General features: G+C 45.5%; 1 protein-coding gene across 3 annotated transcripts in view; it reads left to right on the forward strand.

The window, feature by feature from the left end:
• ZSWIM7 (zinc finger SWIM-type containing 7) overlaps positions 1 to 18,324 on the forward strand; it is a 753,195-nt gene extending 734,871 nt beyond the window's left edge. For 2 of the 3 annotated variants that reach the window (XM_078683591.1, XM_078683592.1), the window contains exons 5-7: positions 334 to 438; positions 9,838 to 9,894; positions 17,358 to 18,324. In XM_078683591.1, coding sequence (XP_078539717.1) covers positions 334 to 438; positions 9,838 to 9,894; positions 17,358 to 17,471 — 276 coding nt within the window. In that variant the 3' untranslated portion in view covers positions 17,472 to 18,324. The remainder of the gene's footprint in view (positions 1 to 333; positions 439 to 9,837; positions 9,895 to 17,357) is intronic. The other variant, XM_078683593.1, reaches the window with a different exon arrangement.
• Positions 18,325 to 19,034: the final 710 nt, after the last annotated feature.

A 19,034-nucleotide genomic window follows, 5' to 3' on the forward strand; every position in this document is an offset into this window, starting at 1 on the left:
TATTAAGATACTGACTGTCAGGGGCCCTAGTACTGGAGACTTAATCCTCCTGATGTTGATATTGATGAGCATTACCAGGGGGAATTCTGTCATTAAAAGCTAACCCCATTCGAAAGAAGCCCTAAAAGAAGTGCTGCCCTTCCTATAAAGATAATGTAAAGCAGTACAAGGGAAATGACAGAGTGAGGCCGAAAATGAACAAACTGGATGATGAGTTATTTATGCAAAGTGTGGGACTGAACTGTTGATGAGTTACAAATGCCTGAGGAAGGGAAGACAATCCAATGCCCACTGACTTCTGACGTTGTCCCCTTTCTCTTTGTGAACTTACAGGTGCTTGGAAGTTCTGGCAAGTTATACACCTGTTACTCTTCCTGCCATTATTGTTCCTGCCCATCTTTTGCCTTCTCTGTGCTGAAAAGAAATGACAGCCTTCTGGTAAGACTAAGAAATGCCCAACAGTTATGTTGAGTGCAGACTGGTTGTATGCACACTGACACTATTGTTGGAGTCTCATCAGCGTATAACATATCTTTGGTACTTTCTGTGTCGTCTCTCCCAGTTCAGGTCTAGTTGTCAAAGCAAATTCGGAAACGTTACTATGTGTTTCCGTTCTAGTTCGTCATTATCATAGTTTATTATATGTTCTTTAACCTCTGCTAGCAAAGAAGCACAAGAGCACCATACAAAAGCAATCAAAATAACATCAGACTCTTTTGTAATTCTGAACTATGCTGAAAACACATTTTACAAGTGTCAAAACAAATCAAGAAATCTTATTTGGTGATGCACAAATGATAAATTTTCGCCGAAACTCGATTTCCACACATTATCATTTGTGTGCTATATAGTTTTATCAGTAAAACGGAATGTCCTTGCACAGTTAGAGGCCATTTCAATGGTAAATGTGCTGATTCTAAATGATCATGTGCTACCACGTTATGCTTTCACATTACCACATTCAGAAATCTCCCCGCCTCCTGCCCATTAAAGCGAGGTGGGTTGCAAGAGTTTTTCATTCTAAAAAGTGGATCGTGGTTCTAATAAGTTTGGGGAAAACTAATTTAATTAAATAATCTTGTTGTCTTTTGAGCAACAACCAGCCGTGTACATTGACACAATAGTGAAATGACACCCCACATTCACTCGTGTCTTCTGTGAGATGAGGACGAGACCCTTTTATCAAAGGAAGTCCAACATTCCCGTAACATATTTTCAATGCTCTGTCTCTAACACCAAATGCACCACCTGTGTCTTTCCTTAGTTTAGCTCCAAACATGTATGATCAATCCACAAAGAGACCGCGATCGAGTCCTTGGGCAGGGCAATCCCTTGAGGAGTGGAAGAGAGTGAGGGAGTGAATGACTACTTTTAGAAAGAGCAGTTTACAGCCAAGCGTACTGGAAGGTCTGGTGGCAACAAGGGTAAAATGAGGACTAATTTAAGATTAACTACCATAATTATGACTTTTGAAGCCATGTCTGTGCATGGAGTTACCCAGGTCTAGCGCCATAATTAAATAAACAACAATTGCGGCAAGATAGATCCTTGATTAGCGCGTGCACCCATAGAAGACGATTGTGTGAGGTGGCACGTGAGGATGCATTGCCATCTTCTGTGCTTTGCCCACTGACCACTAGCTTCAAGGATCATAGACTGTTTCATATTTAGAATTGATCACTTGTGATCTAAGCCAGCCTCAGAGCGATTGCTGTATAAATGTGCATCTACATAGTTCTATAATTTGTTGCATCGGAATATTTTATTGTTTGTGTAGTTATGTGTAAAGGTACACATGGTTGCCTATGGGAGAGAGCCTAAATTCTTGGTTTAAGCCATGGCTGAGCTTCCGCAAGATCCATCAAAGCATTCTCCAGACGCTAACATGCTTCACTAGTGTTACCTTGGCTCACTTGGATTGGTTGTTCCGATCGACAACTCAATTCTCAGACAAATTAATGGAGGTGCTCTATTTAGCAAACAACAATTGCAGTCTTGGCAATAAAGAATGTAAGAATCTCATCAACTTAAGTCAATAGCGTTTTTGTAATAAAAAATCAAATGAAAATAATTAGTTAAGAATGTTAAACGTTACAATGGAATCTTGATAGAAGAAATAATGGGGCAAAAAATAATCTCTCACGAGTGTCCCCTAGAGGGAGTCAGGGCACCAAGAATCTCCACCGAAGTTTGTTCAAAGAGGCTTGTAGGAGGCATGAGGGCAGTTATGCAGGCTCAGTGACTGTATCCCTATTAGAACTTCTAAAAAAATGAGGCTCTCCAGGAGCGTCCAAAGTTTTCAGGCATTTCTGCTACATGATTAGTTATGTACTGATTACTCCAGTTCTTTTAAAAAATGGGCTTCTCACGAATTGGTGCAAGGTGTTGCAACACTTCCTGCAGCACGCCATTTAACTAAGGTTATGTGGACTGGTCAGTAGGCTCCTCTGGTTCTAGAGCTTCTTCAACTACTGCCAATTCTGACTTCAAAGTGCATATTTTCTGTCCCCAGCAAAGTTTCCCTTGAACATCAATAAGAACCGTCAACAAAATTGATTTGCAGCAAATTCCTTGATCCAGTCCTTCAGGCAGATATTTAGGTTAGATGGAAAATCACCTGTTACAATATAGCCCTGTCAAGTAGTAGGCAGAATATCTTCAAAAGGCAGGAGAAGAGGAGCCTCCATCAGCTCAATTCTTTATGGGAGCTCTGATCATCCATACTGTGTGACTGGCAGCACAGGGGCTGAACGGGCCTTGGGCTTTCAAGTGACACTTTGTGATACTGGTCCTCGTCATCAGGGAAGAGCACTGACAGACAGCGTTCCATTGAAAAGCTGAAGGGCCTAGTTGAAGGTCTTGTCTCCTCATAAACAGAGCTGTGCCTGTCAGCAATCTAGATTGTCAGCGCTGTGTATTATACAGATGACAAAGCAAGTCTGTTTTGTCATATGTGCCCATGCGCAGTTCGTGTATGTTTTTTCTACGGTAAACTTGATAGTCCTAAACTTTCCAGACGCAGCTTCTGACCCCAAGATGACTGTCGAGAGAGCAACCGCAGTATGCCCAGTGGATGAGCCACCACTGATCTCAATCTAGTGTCATGCCACACTTGCATTAGCATGGGCTGAACAGAGAAAGGCAATGCTCATGTTTGACGCCAGAGAGGAAGGTCCAACCCACAGAAGTAAAAATAAAAAAATGAGAAGTCCAAATTGAAAACTAGGTGTACGCAATAGGCAGATGGATTTCCTACTATGGTTCTTTACCTCGGGATAGTGTTTCTCATTGGTGTGCTTGCTCTAAAATGTCTAGGACTGTTTGACAGATTTGAGGGCCAGATAAGTGTGCGCTTCAGAATGATTAAATAAGGCTGTGCTCATCATTTTGTAGCAGATCAGTGGGGTGTAGATACCTACGTCTGCTTTAAAGCATCCAGGACTCTTCTCTTGCATCAGAAGTGTGGAGAAGTGTGGCTCAATGGTTAGAGCGGCAGACCCTGATGCAGAGGTCTAGCCCGGGACCAGGGTTCAATTACCCGCCTCGGCGGGTCTTGGGCTCAAAAATTCCACGGGCCTGATAATTCTCGCCTCGGTGCCTATTCCGATCATGGAGTCTCACTCTGCAACTCTGGGCAATAGCTTGCTTAATCTCCACAACGGCCCCCACAACGCTAAGGATACCTGGCCTCCACCTTGGGGGTGCCCAGGAGTGGACACCTCACAGGGAAAGCCAGGATGGGTTCCACAGCGGTATTCGTACAAGCTCCTTGAGACCCTTGCGGGTGAGTAGTGCGCTATACAAGTATCAATTTACATTTTTACATTTACATCAGTGTTGTGATCACAAAAAGTATTTCCATTTTTCATTAACATATTAATATGTATAGTCTTTATTTTAGGTTCATATAACAAATGCAGGATACAGGTTTGTGCTCCACTTCGGTCAGCGGGCCGTTCCTAACTGTGTTAGGACATTTCTCAAAGAAAGGCAAAACTTCTATCCTCTTCAGGCACATCCATAAAGGAAATGTAAAAAGGCTGCAGAGATATAAATGAAAACACAACATAGTACAAATGTAACCATCTATCGTTTAACCAGTTATATGGATTTGTCGCTTTGAAATTTGTCAGACCCTTTTTAGGTCTCGCTGAGCCGGCGCATGCGCTGCTCTGCGAGACATTTAGTATAGGGTTTTTCAAAGTGCTGTCACAGGCTTTTGGTGGCCAAGCGCTTGCGTTCATGCAAGCGTGCACGCGCGCAGCTATCTGCCTCCCTCCAGCGTGATCACTTTCACTTTTTCGTGCTGCTGCGTGCACATCACTAGCGTGTTTTTTTTTTTACATTACTACAAGCTTCCCGCGTCGCGCGGATAACGCTTGTCCGTTCTGTGTGTTCAGCGCTTAAGGAGACCCAAGCTTTCACACAATCTCCTATCTATCATAGAAGAAAGACACACTGACAGCCTTGCATCAGTCTCGATACCAAAACTCGTCAGGAGGCGTATAAGTGGGCATATATCGCCGGTGGGCACCAAAGAGATCATTCTTAAGTATGGCGTCTCTTCAGAGCTTTTATTTTAGAATGGACTACAAATGCCGCCTTCTTCTCCAGCCTATTACCAAACTCCTCACTTTGATGAGGGCTCTAGTACAGCCTATGAGAGCCCGCCTTTTCTTGCAGCCTATCAATACTTACTTTCGCTGTGGTGAGGTCTTCCTAGCCTATTCAGGCTCTTCTGTCTGTAGTTCCCGTTATTCCACTCTGGAACATGTCTGCTCGTCTTGCATTTCCTTTTTTGTTCTGTGTGTCCGCCGTCCTATTGCTTGCCCTTGCCACCGATACTCAACGCCGCAAAAAGAAGGACATGAGAGACTACAATAATGCAGACATGGTGCAGTTGCTTGAGGAGTGGGGGGTGAATGGGGAGAAGAAGAAATTAAGGGGGTTCTGGGGTAGATGAGAACACATGTGGATCTAGGGATCCCGGAAATGCACGGCGCCCCAGACTAGAAATACTCGGAGAGCTTTAATTATTGGATCACAGTCACAGATTGTATAGTAATGACAGTTGGCTCCACAATCAACGGACGAAAAGGCTATGCTTTTAAATAGAAGTTAATGTAGCTTTTTGCGGATTTCCCCAACGTCAGGAACTTTTCCGCATAAGTATTTGAGCCCTGCCCTCTCGGTCCTGTGAACCGCAAACCATCAACGGAGTCACATGTATCAAGACTGGCCTTTGCTCAGCTAGAATCCATGGCGAAACCCAGCTTGTTGCCTCCTCTCCTTCACCACCTTACAATTACAAATATTTCTCCACTTGCACCCTCTGCATGTTTTGTTTTGAGGGTGATCCTGTTAAACCAAATTATTTACTGCCCTTGTTGATAAATTAACACGTTCTGGTACTCCAGAACAGTATTTAAACACTATTAGTCGTAGGAAGGGTGGAGGGAGAATGTTCCATGGCCTGTATGGAGTGTTGTCCATGCGCTTCTCTGTGTGTCAGCAGGTTCGCTCATGCTAAATGCAGACCCTAAACTATACAATCCATGAGCCCCAGAACCGATTCTGCTGAGTCAGTGCTCTTCTGATTCACCCTGTAACAAATTGTTTACCAAGGGCCTTCTGTCCAGTGAAGGTATAACTGCTGTACATTGCAAGTTGATCACCTGAGTCATCTGTATCACAGCATGTCAGAATTCTGTGACTACTAGAGTGAGGTGCAGTTTTCTCAAGATTTAAAACTGTTAGCATAATTATTACCTCTTGGGGAGAAAATGTCTTTGACCAAATGATGAGATTGCAAGAAATTATGTTACACCAAGCTCCGAAGTTGCGGCATAAAAAGTTTTTTTTTTACTCTAGTACTCATACATTTATTTTGTTTCCTTAAACAAGAAACTTCTTTACAATTTTCAGAATGCAATGAAAAACAAATGAACAAGGGTGTGTGTTTTTTAATACCTGACACATAACCGTTTTACATCACTGCATGGCATTAACCAAATCTAAGTAAAACATTGTGGCCATGACAAAAAGAGAATATGCAAGAGCTCTTTTGACATCTCCCCCTCCTGGTAGGTGAAAGCCTCTTGTAGACCATACCCAAAACTTACAGTTGGCTTGAAGCCCACCAGCTGCTTACCATTGGTAGATTTTATTGTAATTTTAATTTGCATGGTTCTTATTCAATGGCTTATCTTTCTCTTCTTGTGTTTTTATCTCCCCTGTATACCTTGTTTACCATCCTTTTGATTGGCTGACTTGTATCCTTCCTTCTCACGTTAAGGGAACTACTTTTTTTCTTTAAACACTCCACTAGATGCTGTGTTTTCTGCATGACTCCATATGCTGAGTTTTCAGCATCTCTCCATATGCAATTTTCTCCTCACTAAATTGCCAGTACCTTCTCAAGCGCTCCATGTTGCTCTCCCACTTGCTCTCTGCCCCATGAGCTACTCTTTATTCCATCTATCTTCCATGTTGCTCCTGCCTCCCCCACTTGCTTTCTTCTTGTGAGCTGCTTTTTATTCCACTTGTGCACAGTGATGCTATCTCCTCCCTACACCCTATCCATTGCTTCCTCCTTCTTCACCCCCTGTCTGTTTCTGTCCCTGCCCATTGCACCTGCCTCACCCTAGCCCCTTTTCCAGTGCTTATCTCCGACCCGCTCCTCTGCTTCCCTGTCCTTCATGCTGCCAGGCCGCATCTCTTTTAAACAAGCATTGGCATAGCCAATAGGTCTCGGCTTTGGGACCTTATAAGTGTTTAGCCATGCAACAGTTGATGTTGTTGCACCAAGGATATTGTGCTGGATAACTAAACACTTATAAGGTCCCAAAGGTGAGACCTATTGGCTATGCCAATGCTTGTTAAGGTCTGTCTTAGAGACAGCCTTGTCATCTCATTAGCTTCATGCAAACAAAAAACGACATAAATAAAAAAAATGTACACACATAAAGCTGCTTTGATTTAGGCCTCTTCATCCATTGATCTGGTAAATTATGGTTTACATCTTGCTTCAGCCCACCACAGCATTACTCAACGGTTTGGTCTACTTAAGCCGTTGGCTTTCTTGAACTGTGAGGGATGGGGTTTTGCCTCATCATATTTGTCTAAAAAGAAGTGTTCTTCAGTGTACCAAGGCTTTGGGGAAAATAGTTTACTCTGCCATTGCTTTTTAGGTCTCGCCTGTCGATGCGCATGCGCATCGAGCAAGCGAGAGTATTGGGACTTATCCACTCTTTATCCACACTGCAAGGAATCGTGGCGATTCCTTGCAGTGCCCGTGACTTTTAAGCTCAATGCGCATGTGCATTGAGCTTAAAAGCGCGTGCACAGCCGCCCGCATTCCTCCGACACCTTTGAAGTGAAGCTTAGCTTCACTTCAAAGGCCCGGCTTCTTCACACCCACATGCCGCTCTCGCTCTCCCCGCTCCGCCCCCTCCCCTGCCCGCCGTGCATAACTCTTCTCTAGCTGTAGAACAGCTAAGCCGAATGTGCTGCATTAGGGCTGTTCGAGATGCTTTAGAACAGCTGAGTGATGCTGCGCGGACATAACTTGTTTTCTAATATTGTACATTGCATTGCTAGGGGTTCTTTTACACACAAAAAACATTCCAGCTGACAATATACCGCCTAGGTGTTGAAATTCGAAGCAGCTGCTCATTAGCTTCCGGGCATTGACCAAACCAGTTTTACTTGAATGGTCTGCCTGATGCTTGTTTTGTCCGTTCAGTTCATTTATAAAAAAATCGTCCTTTTTGTGCAAATTTAAAAATTGATTCTGAACAAAAAAGGGTGCTCATGCGGTAACTATATAGGGATAGCGGTCTGGAAGACCAGACTACGGTCGAGTGACTATTTGGTCAGAAGCTCAGGAAGTCTGCGCATAAATTGTGTACAGGCGCAGAACTAAAGCTCGCACTCGCTGCCTCGCCCCCTCTCTTTTCTCCCCAAAACAGAATTTGTCCTGAAACCATACGAAGGTTTACCAAGAACGGAAGATTGCGCTACATTTTTTGCTCACTCTACATTTAGCAGGTAGATGACAGACAATTGAAAAAAAACAACCTTGTCAAGGAATCCTGCGGAAATTACGTTTAGAATTCAAGGAGTAAATTTACAGACATAAGTGTCTCAAGTGCTTCCGGGCTCGCTATAAAAAGTCGACTGAATACTTAATGACTTGCATCCTGTTGTTAATGAGGGTTAAATGCAAAAGCCATTTGATTGCTTTGGGAGTTCGTACGTTTCTCACCCCCCACGCAGAAAATAAATTCCATTTTATTGTGTACTTCGTTATGGTGCTTATAGTGTGGTTTGCAAAAGACGGGGACTACGAGTTTTGGTTTTATTTAATGCCGGTTTGCTATGTTAGTGTATTTGTAAACCAGTCGTTGCCGTGAAATCTGCCATTCAAAATACCAACTAGATTTTGCAAACGTTTCTTTTATGATCAATTCAGACCGCAGTCCATTTTGAAATCTCAGTGTTTTACCTATAAACGATTTTAGACAACTAATTTTAAAAAAGATGTTTAATAGGCGTTTTGCCAGTATTAAAAGGGTTAGCGTTTTCCGGGACTTCGAATAATTGTAAAGCCATTTTAACGAAATGCTTCTCTTGCGCTACATTTGCAGGTGAACTACCTTTTAATATGAACACTTTGAATGTTGAGTGATGTGATGTGATGCGTTTGGCACAAACACATATACCGATTCATCATTTTATACTTTCACACTGCTTAGTCCCTTGTTTTGACTGTAGTTTAGTTGTAGTTGATTTATTATTAGCAAGGATTTTCGAGAAGTTCTGAGGGTGTTCTCGGTTATCGTTTGTATTTATTACGATCGATTTCATATGTTGGGCTACTTACTGGTAACTAGGGGTCCACGTTTCATACGTTCCCTCCATTCCAGTCGCAAAATAAATTACATTTATTTAGCCTTTTCGTTTATTCTATCTCTTTGTGTAGCAACTGCAGCATTTTGGTTGTATTATTTGCAAATGAGGCATGATTTCTTATACTTATACTTCCGCTCACTGTAGGCATTGGCTTTAGAGGTTGCTCATCTGCCCAAAGCATACTGCACCCTCACTACCCTCACTACATACTACCCTCACTCACCCACCCTCAACCCCTCACCCTCACTCACCCTCAACCCCTCACCCTCACTCACTCACCCTCAACCCCTCCCCCTCAAACCCTCACTCACCCTCCCTCACCCTCAACCCCTCACCCTCAAACCCTCACTCACCCTCAACCCCTCACTCACCCTCAACCCCTCACTCACCCTCAACCCCTCACCCTCACTCACTCACCCTCAACCCCTCACCCTCAACCCCTCACTCACCCTCACTCTCACTCACCCTCACTCAGCCTCAACTACTCCCCCTCACCCTCACTCACCCAAAACCCCTCACCCTCACTCACCCTCACTCACCCTCAACACCTCACTCACCCTCACCCTCACTCACCCTCACCCTCACTCACCCTCACCCTCAACACCTCACCCTCAACCCCTCACTTACCCTCACTCACCCTCACTCACCCTCACTCCCTCACCCTCACTCACCCTCACTCACCCTCACCCTCACTCACCCTCACCCTCACACAGTGCAATAGTTCTCAGACCATTTCAGTTAGAGCTTTTAGAAATGTTTATGGCTTTTTTTATTTGTAATACTTTAGCATTGGCTACAGGAAACAAAAATGCTAAACATTTACAAAAAAAACCCATAAACAATTCTAAAAGCACTAACTCTAATGGTGCGAGACCTATTGCATTTCCAATGCTTGTTTCTTCTTCCATTCTTTATCCTTTTTAGGTTTTGCTAGGACAGTGTGCATGCGTTGTCGGTATAATCTGTGGAAGCGCGCAGACAGTAAGTACATGCTGAAGTCTAGTTCTGTTTGGCAAATCTGTTTTAAAACTTTTAATCCTTTGGAGCCATATTAATTGTGTTTGTGTTGTGCTTTGTTATTTGCACCTGCCATTTTGCACGGAGCCTCTTTGCTCTCACCTCATTGGGACCCTGCTTCCCTGGTAGTGCATCTTAGTGCTCCCGCCTGCACCCTGGTCCACCGCGGGTTTTCCCGTTTGTTGTGGAGTGTGCCGGCGGCTCTCCACACTACCTTTCCGGTTGGTTGGGGGCGGAGCCAGGGGGTCAGCTCTGTAGTGCACAGAGACTAATTAATAAGCATATCTTGCTCGTCGCGCTGCGGATGCGTGCAGACAGCAAGTACATGCTGAAGTCTAGTTCTGCTTGGCAAATCTGTTTTTAAAATGTTAATCCTTTGGAGCCATATTAATTGCGTTCGTGTTTTGCTTTGTTATTTGCACCTGGCAGTTTGCACTGAGCCTCTTTGCTCTCACCACGTTGGGACCCTGCTCCCCTGGTAGCGCTTCTTAGTGCTCCCAGTCCACTGCAGGTTTTCCTGTTTGTTGTGGAGAGTGCCGGCGGCTCTCCAGACTCCATTTCCGGTTGGTTGGGGGCGGAACCAGGGGGTCAGCGCTCTAGTGCACAGAGACTATTTACCAAGCATGGCTTGCTCATCGCGCCAAAGGCAAGCCCGTTTGCGCCAGTCCGCACCAGGACCGCGTCTTGTGCCAGGGATGCTGGTATTTTTCCGCCAGATCGGTCGGTATGGACTAGCTACACTAGGAAGAAACTTCTAGACCTTCGGACGGTAGGTGGTCCTTGCCATCATACGATGGACCCCGAAATCCTAGCTAGGAAACAGTGCTCTGCCTGCTCCTCCTGTAGTGTCCACTTGACACCTGCAGGTGCTGGGAGCACTACCACCAATAATGAGGTAACTATGTCCCCTTCTAAAGAGCACACAGCCCAGGCCTATCTTATCAATGCAAGATCCCTGCTTAAGAACAAGGTGGCCTTTAGAGACTTTGTCTCGTTAAGGAAGCCAGTCTGGATTTTCGTCACTGAGACATGGGCCACGGACTGTTCGGGTCCCGATTTTGTAGATGCAATCCCTTCCGGGTATAGCCATGTCAGATTGGATAGGGTAGGCTGGAGGGGTGGGGGGTTGGCATCCTCCATAGGGAGACTTACTTGCCGTACAGAGCCACTGACTGCACTTACCGATCTCTACCAGGCTCTATACTTTTCAATAAATATTCATCCCACGGAAAGTTTCTCTGGTGTCCTATGTTATCGGCAACCGGGATCCAGGGCATCTTTCAGCCAGGACTTCAGTAGTCTTTTAGAACCTTACCTAGAAAGATCTAATCTTACTCTTCTGGGTGATTTTAATTTCCATCTAGATAAGACATCGTGTAATGACACACAAACTCTCCTGGAAACCATGAGCGACTGCGTTTTCACGCAGTTGGTCAAGAGTCCCACCCATACGGCAGGGCATATTCTAGATGGTATTTTCTCCAATGATCCACGAATCAAGGTGGGAGAACCTATACCTCTCGCCTGGTCAGATCATTTTGCCATCCCTCTTGACTTACAGACTCTGGCATCAGGAACTGTTTTATCTGGAAATAGGTATTTGGAGGAAAGGAGAACTCTCAGCCTTATTAGTAAGGAGGCACTTACTATCCTCTTTAATAACTTTCAGCTCTCCGGGCACCAGGACGCAAATCTGGCAGCACCTGAACTATCTGGACAGTTGTTAGCAGCCATGGACACCCTAGCGCCCGTGAGCAAGCACTATTCAGCATGAAGAAGGCCCTCTGCTCCCTGGTTATCTGACAGACCTAGAAAATTGAGACTGGTGTGCCGTAAACAGGAGAGGCTTTGGCTTATAGATTTAGAGCCGATGGGTAGAGAATTGCAAAAACAGCGTTTGAAAGAATATAAAATGGCTATCATGGAGGAAAAGGGTTTATATTACTCAAAGATCACAGAGTCGATGAAATCCTCTAGAGATCTTTTCAATATCATTAATTCCCTCATTTCGCCACCAGTCACAGATCCTGCAGAGTTTTCTCAGGAGTTCTGTGATAAAATATAAAATTTCTTTTGTACCAAAACCACAGATAATTATTCCGTGCTGGAAGCCTTCAACTTTAAAGCTGGGTTGCCTGCTCAGTCTACTTTCCACCTTAACGAAGGTGCAATTATGGAGGAGACACCTAGGCTACTTACGTTCCCTTGTATGGCACCAGATGTTACGGATCGGCTATTAGAATGAGTTAAATCTGGCTCTCCTCTTGATCCTTGCCCCCTAAAGGTGTTAAAAATTGGTTGAGAGGTCATTATCCCCCACCTTACTTCTGTATTGAACGTACCTATCTCAGAGGGGCAATATCCTACCTTGTGGAAGACTGCAGTGGTTAAGCCGCTTTTAAAAAAAAAAGCTTTCATTGGACTCTACGGAATTGAAAAATTATCGTCTGATCTCTCTGCTACCAGTCCCAGCCAAGATCTTGGAAACTTATTTAAAGTCTCACCTTAGCGCCTACCTAGAGGACTGCCAGTTACTTGATGGTTCACAACATGGCTTTAAAAGCCATCACAGTACGGAAACAGCATTAACTGCTGTATTTAACAACATCCGTACGCAGGTGGATGCAGGGCACACCACATTACTGGTTCTACTTGACCTTACCGCAGCTTTTGATACCCTATCTCCTCTGAGGCTGGTTGAACGTCTCAGAGAGATAGGGATCGGGGGCTCAGCCCTGGGGCTTCTTGCTTCCTTTCTCACGGATTGGGCACAGACAGTGAAATTTGGCCAATTCTACTCGGCCTCCAACCCCCTGTCGTGTGGAGTTCCACAGGGCTCCTCCCTAAGCCGGACACTTTTTAATATCTATGTTGCCCCGCTAGCAAAGGTGGTGAGATCCTTTGGGTTGGAGGTGTTGTCCTATGCTGATGACACCAACATAGTGGTGTCCATTACTCACAGTGATAGGGACTTAGCCACTAACTTTAGAAATTGTATGCTGGCAGTCTCCTCCTGGATGGTGAAAAATTCCATGAAACTGAACGTGGAGAAGACTGAGGTTTTGATCTTTGGCAGCAAACTGGACATTTGATCCAACGATTGGTGGCCGAGCACGCTTGGCAGCTGCCCCTGCCCTGTATCCCATGGGGAAAATGTAGGGGTCATAGTGGACAACTCTCTTTCTTTGAGCCTGCAAGTTAGTAGGACAGTGTCCACCTGTTTTGAGATAATCTGGATCCTTAGAAAAATCTCCCATTTCCTTTAATGTGCCTCACGCAAACAGGCTGTTATTGCATTGGTAATGTCCAGATTGGATTATTGTAATGCCTTCTATTTCAGCATTAACAAAGGTCTGGTGCGACGTTTGCTTCTTGTGCAGAATGCTGCGGTCAGGCTGGTGATGGGTCTCCCAGAATACCACTTCATCTCGGCCTCTCTCATTATGCTGCATTGGCTCCCTCTGGACCGTAGGATCCCTTTTAAAACTCTTTGCCTGACTCATAATGCCTATTATGGCTTAGGCCCTGATGGTATTAATGCAATATTCCAACGCTATATCCAGCTCAGGTCCACAAATAAAAATCTATTAACAGTGCTGTGGTTTAAAAAGGCGAAATGGAGAGGCAGAGCTTTTTCTACTGTTGCTGCTAAGTTGTGGAACTCCCTCCCGTAAGATCTCACTGGTCAGGTGTCGCATTCTCTCTTCTGTAAAGCCTTGAAGACCTGGCTTTTTACACAGATCTTAGTTTGAGCATATCATCCTGTCTGCACATTGGTCCTGCATTAGCGCCTTGACGCCCTTGGGCAAAGTTAGCGCTCTATAAGTTTAATATTCATTCATTCATTGTTTACAAAAAAAGCTTAAAACTGGCTTGAAGGCCATCCCTTGCTTACCATTGGTCGGCTCCGATGTCACTCTTGTTTCATTGCTTCTTATTGGTCGGAGCATCCTTCTTGCCTCGGCATACCTATATTCCATATTGCATATTCAGCAGCTGCTTTAAGATGGCCGACGGGTAAGGAGCTCCGGCCAGGAGCTCCAGGGCTAGGGATCGCCTTTTGGCAAAAATCCTGGAAAATAGCCCTCCATCGAATCTTCTCCACCTGGGGATGTGAAGGCTACAATTTCAGTGATCCTCCAGGGCTTTCCAGATTAGATTACCGAAAGAGAGGAAGCCTTCCACAGCAAAAAGAAAAACCACAACCAGTGGAATCCTTGTAAGATGTCCGATTGCATGGTTGAGCTGCTTGATGCAGCTGAGAGGAGACGGGCTCGGGATCACCCTTTGAGTATTAATCCATGCCATCACCTTCCTTCCGGACACTGTCACTATTACTGTGCATCCCGCTATGACTGCTTCTCACTGGCAAAACAAAAAGTGAATCTTGAATTTCCTTCGCGGCAGTGGCCCTGCACTTTTCGCTTTGCAGCTGCTGTGGTCCCCGAGATGTTTCACCGGTCGGAGCCGGGAGAGAGCACTGGGCTCCTGTCTGCGGCCCTCACATCCCCTTAGCGGCTCCTTTTGCGGTTCAGGAGTCGGGACAGCCTTCCTCCAATGGTGAGTCATTTGGGGTCTGAGGGGTCGCGACTCTACTTCTGAATGGTTGAGGTTTTTGGAACTGGCGACCACGGACGGAGTTCTCCATCCTGGAGGTGGGAGGTCCTCAGCGGGAGCACCGCTTGCAGCCCATCTCATCCATGGAATTGGTGCCGGCGGCCTGATCTGTGCCTAGCGAAGGACTGCAGAGATCCACTCATGCTCCACCATTGCTTCTCGTCTGCATCCTGTCAGTGAAGATGGTGGGTGCGAGGCGGCCATGTTACCCCCCATCTGCTGGCCTTCTCGGCGGTCTGCTAGTTTCGGCTTTAAGAGCGAAGCTGTCCCACTGCTCTTTGGTGCCGCGACCACAACCCGTCTGTGGATTTTACACCAGATTCAAATAGGTCTGCCTTTGTTCCGGCCCGGTGGGATGGACTGACCTTGGGTGCTACCCTAGTTGGTGCCTGTCTGCGGGACTTGAATTTAATCTAACCGCAATCTGCCCAATTTCCCTGTACCCCTGTACTCTTTGTTATGTGTACCAGTGTTTATCCCTTGTTCCGCTGCACTTCATAAGTTATGTACAATACTGTTTGTTTATATGTAACCTGTGCAACTATCACGTTCTCATCTTTGTAAAGCGCTCTGATACCTCTGGGTCTAGCCAGCGTTATATAAAACTCTAAAAATAAAATAAAATAAATTTCCCCTGGGGCTTCGTGTGTGTCCCTGCTGTGGCGCATCGACCAAGTACAGCTTCATGTCTGCGGTAGGTGTCCTTCTACCAGCCGCAGACTTCTGCAGGTACTATTTTTTTTACATGCACTCTCATAGAGTGCATGTCTTTGCAGCCCTATAGTCTTCCCGCTATTGCTGCTACCTCCCCCCTCCCCCACCTCACTTGTGCTACTTTCCCCCAGCTCCCCTCCCGTTGTTGCTTCCTCCGCAATACTCCCGCTGTCCGTTGTTTCTTTCCCAACTCCTGTCGTCCTCCCTTGTGCTACTTTCCCCCAGCTCCCCTCCCGTTGTTGCTTCCTCCACACTACTCCCGCTGTCCGTTGTTTCTTTCCCAACTCCTGCCGTCCTCCCGCTGTCCATTATTTTTCCCCAACCCTCGCCCTCCTTTCACTGTCCATTGTCACCCCCCTCTTTTCCCCTGCTGGTCATTGTTTCTTATCCCCCACCCTCCTCTAGTTGGCTGTTTGTTCCCTGATGCCCATCTCATGTTGTCCATTGTTTCAGCTCCCTCCCTCATTGCCCTCTCCACTGTTTATGCTCATATTGCAGCATCATGATTTGTCTGTGCGCCGTGGTTCGTCACTCAGGCGGGGACTGGGAGGCTGTCCATGTTCTCCACCAGGTCTGTGCAATACAGCCGGTGGAGACCATGCAAAGTGTGCATGACTGTTTGGCTGGCCCAAAACAGCCGGCCAAACAGCCATGTGCACTTAAGTGCACATAGTTCCTCCTCCCTCTACTGGCTGAAAAAGCCCCACCTCAAAACTAGATTCAAGTCAGCAGAATAAAATGATAATACCAACCTGTTATTATCATTTTATTTTTCCTTTTTTTCACTGCTGAAAACCAGTGGCCGACGCTCATCCGCCATGGCCTAAAGAAAAAAAAGTACTACGACGTGGACAGTGTTGCAGCACCATTGCACTTTTTGTTGTTTTTTTTATAGCAGCCTGCAGTGCTAGTGCAACATGTCTAGAAAAAACATTGATCAAGCCAATTGATCTTGTATAGGAGACGCCGTTTGTCTTTGCCAATGTCTGTTTTTTTTTTTTTAGTAATCCATGTCATATTAAACCAGGGGTCTGCAACCCTTTCTGTAATAAGAACTACTTATGTTCAATGGAAATCATTCAGAGCTACTAATATTAATGATGTAATAGTGACCACCCCATCCAAGATTGTCAGTGGTAATCACAACAGTGTATGAGGCATGGTTTCTAGCACTAATGAAAAAAAAAATACTTTGAGAATTTGAAGTGACTGTACATGGGTAATACATAAAAGTTATTTAGCTGCAACCTACCTGGCACTAAGGTAATAATATTAGCTTTAAAAACATTTTGGAAACACAACTATTTTTTCTCAAACATCAGCGTAGGCGTTCTGAAAATAGACACATTTTCATCTTGAGAACATGCTTTTAAATTTTAGTATACATATAATAATTCAACTGAGCAAAAGCTTCTATATTAGTAGGCTGGGCTGAATACATGAAAGCTACTCACACGTAGCTGAAGAGATACTGGTAGCTCACGAATTACTTGTTGGAGAAACCTGGATTAAACTGTGGCTTCAAGTCACAGTAAATCAAAGGCAATGGGCCAATAAGAATTCTTTTTTACTGTGATAAGCTTTAAAAAAAAAAAGCATTTTAGCACCTGTTGTAAGTGGCCTGTTAGAGGCACTCGTACTATTCTATTAAAATGATGTGCAATATTTTTTTTTGTATTGTATACTTGCAATAAACTAAAAGTAATAATCGTAACAGCTTGCCTAAGCCAGCCCTACTGACCTTGCCAATTTTTTATGATAGTTTTGCAGATCCTCTAGGGATTGTTTGCCTGTGTGTTTGCTTTAGCTCCTACGTCACTTCCTAATGTTAATTAAATCACGTGTTCTTCCTACTCAGTCACTTTTAAGTAGGAACACTTGTATTAACCAAGAGGCTAGGAAAATATTTCCCGAAACATCTGAGCAAACAGTTGTGTGAGAAACGCTTTATTTGTGTAACTTGACCTTTTAACAGTCAAGACATACTTTAGAATCTGCTTCCGCCCCCGTTAGCTGCTGGTCGCTTCTTTGGTGCTAGGGCGGGGATGGATGCCTGCTCCCACATTCTTTCTAACTCTTGCCCCTTTGCCTTGCAGTGCAAGCACGTCCTCGCCATCTACCTCAGCCAGGCCCTGGGCGCGTGCCAGGAGCGCAGCGCCTCCGACCAGCAGATGAGCCGGCTCCTCCTGGCCAGAGAGGATGGCGCGTGAGGGGAGAAGGCGCGCGCGCCGAGCGCCAGAAGAGATCTGCGTTTATTTCAGCGCCATCATCCTTCACCCGCGAGAGCTGTCATGACAGCTGATTACAGTGCGCTCTTCGGAAGCAGTCTGTGGAAAATTCTATCCGTCGAAATGCTGGAGGCCCCGTATGTGCTTCTGTTTGAGACTCAACTTTGCAAGCGAGCACAGGAGTGTCAGGGCGCCGCCGCTCTGCGAAAACCGCATCTTAATGTCGTATCTTGGCAGGACTCATGTGCCAGTGAGACGTCCACTCTCCCATCTCCTAGACTTGCGCCCCCAATGACTGGGAAGAGGCGCTCTGCAGTGTCCTGTAGAGACATTGGGGCAGATTTATGAAGGCCTTGCGCCGCCGGTGCGTCACTTTTTCCCATGTTAAAAATGACGCACCGGCGGAGCAAGGCCTTCATAAATCTGCCCCATTGTACGTAAATCAGAGGTGGCGGCCCCTCCAGTCTTCCCTCATGGAAGAGTCCACTCAGTCTCGTGGCGCTTCATCACTGAAGTGGAAGAGACCACCTAGTGTGCTGGCTGCAGGCTTGAGATCATCACCAAACTGAGCTGGATTTTAATGTGTGATGAGAGTGTCACCTGATGATGAGGTAGTTTTAGTTTAAAGGTGTAAGGCGAAAAGGTTGTTGAGTAGAGGCCTTCGAGCTACTTAAATGTTGTATGTGAAACTCAAGTCTCACCCCTCTGCCCAACCTCTTTACTCCTCTGCAGTCAACGAAAGCACCAACACTTACTCAAGTAGCAGGTCATGTTCTCAGGTTTAATTTTTTGTTTTATGTGCACATAATATTGTAAATAAAAGACTTGCACAAGTCAGATGTTAAGTCTGAATACTTAAGATAACGTTATGTATTGCTTTTACTGAGCTCCACTAGTGTGAATACCAGATTCTAAACCTGATTATTCACTGTTACCCACTGTTGCTAATATATATATATATATATATATATATATATATATATATTGTCCCACCAGGTTGCCCAGATATGAGGCCGCACTCCGTCCCAGGTAAGTCACAAACTCATTTATTAGCAGATACAGCCAGCTTCTCTTCCCTAATAGTGTCCCCCGGCCTGACGCGTTTCAGGGAATCCTTTCCCTTTCTTCAGAGGCCCACAAGAGCAAACATCATTACGTGCAGCTGCACTGTCCCCTGCATCCTTTTTACGTTATAAAACGGCCTCCGGTGTGCCCTTTCACTGCTCCAATGCATGCTGGGACCTGCAGTCATTTTTGCATGTTTTTTCACCCTCCAGTGGGTTTGATGCTCTTGCAAAGTTCTGGGGACCAGTATCGCCCTCCATTGGGCCCGAAAAAGACTCTGGCTGTGTCTCAATCTAAGCACCTGTTCCGCCGATCACAGAGGGAAAGCTCCCCCTCTGCGCAAACCACGCTGTTTCAAATGGCGGTGCGTCGCCTCCGCGGCCGGAACCGCCGCGCACACAATGTCCCACCAGGTTGCCCAGATATGAGGCCGCACTCCGTCCCAGGTAAGTCACAAACTCATTTATTAGCAGATACAGC

The sequence above is a fragment of the Lissotriton helveticus genome, chromosome 3_1 (assembly GCF_964261635.1).
Source record: "Lissotriton helveticus chromosome 3_1, aLisHel1.1, whole genome shotgun sequence".
NCBI lineage: Eukaryota > Metazoa > Chordata > Amphibia > Caudata > Salamandridae > Lissotriton > Lissotriton helveticus.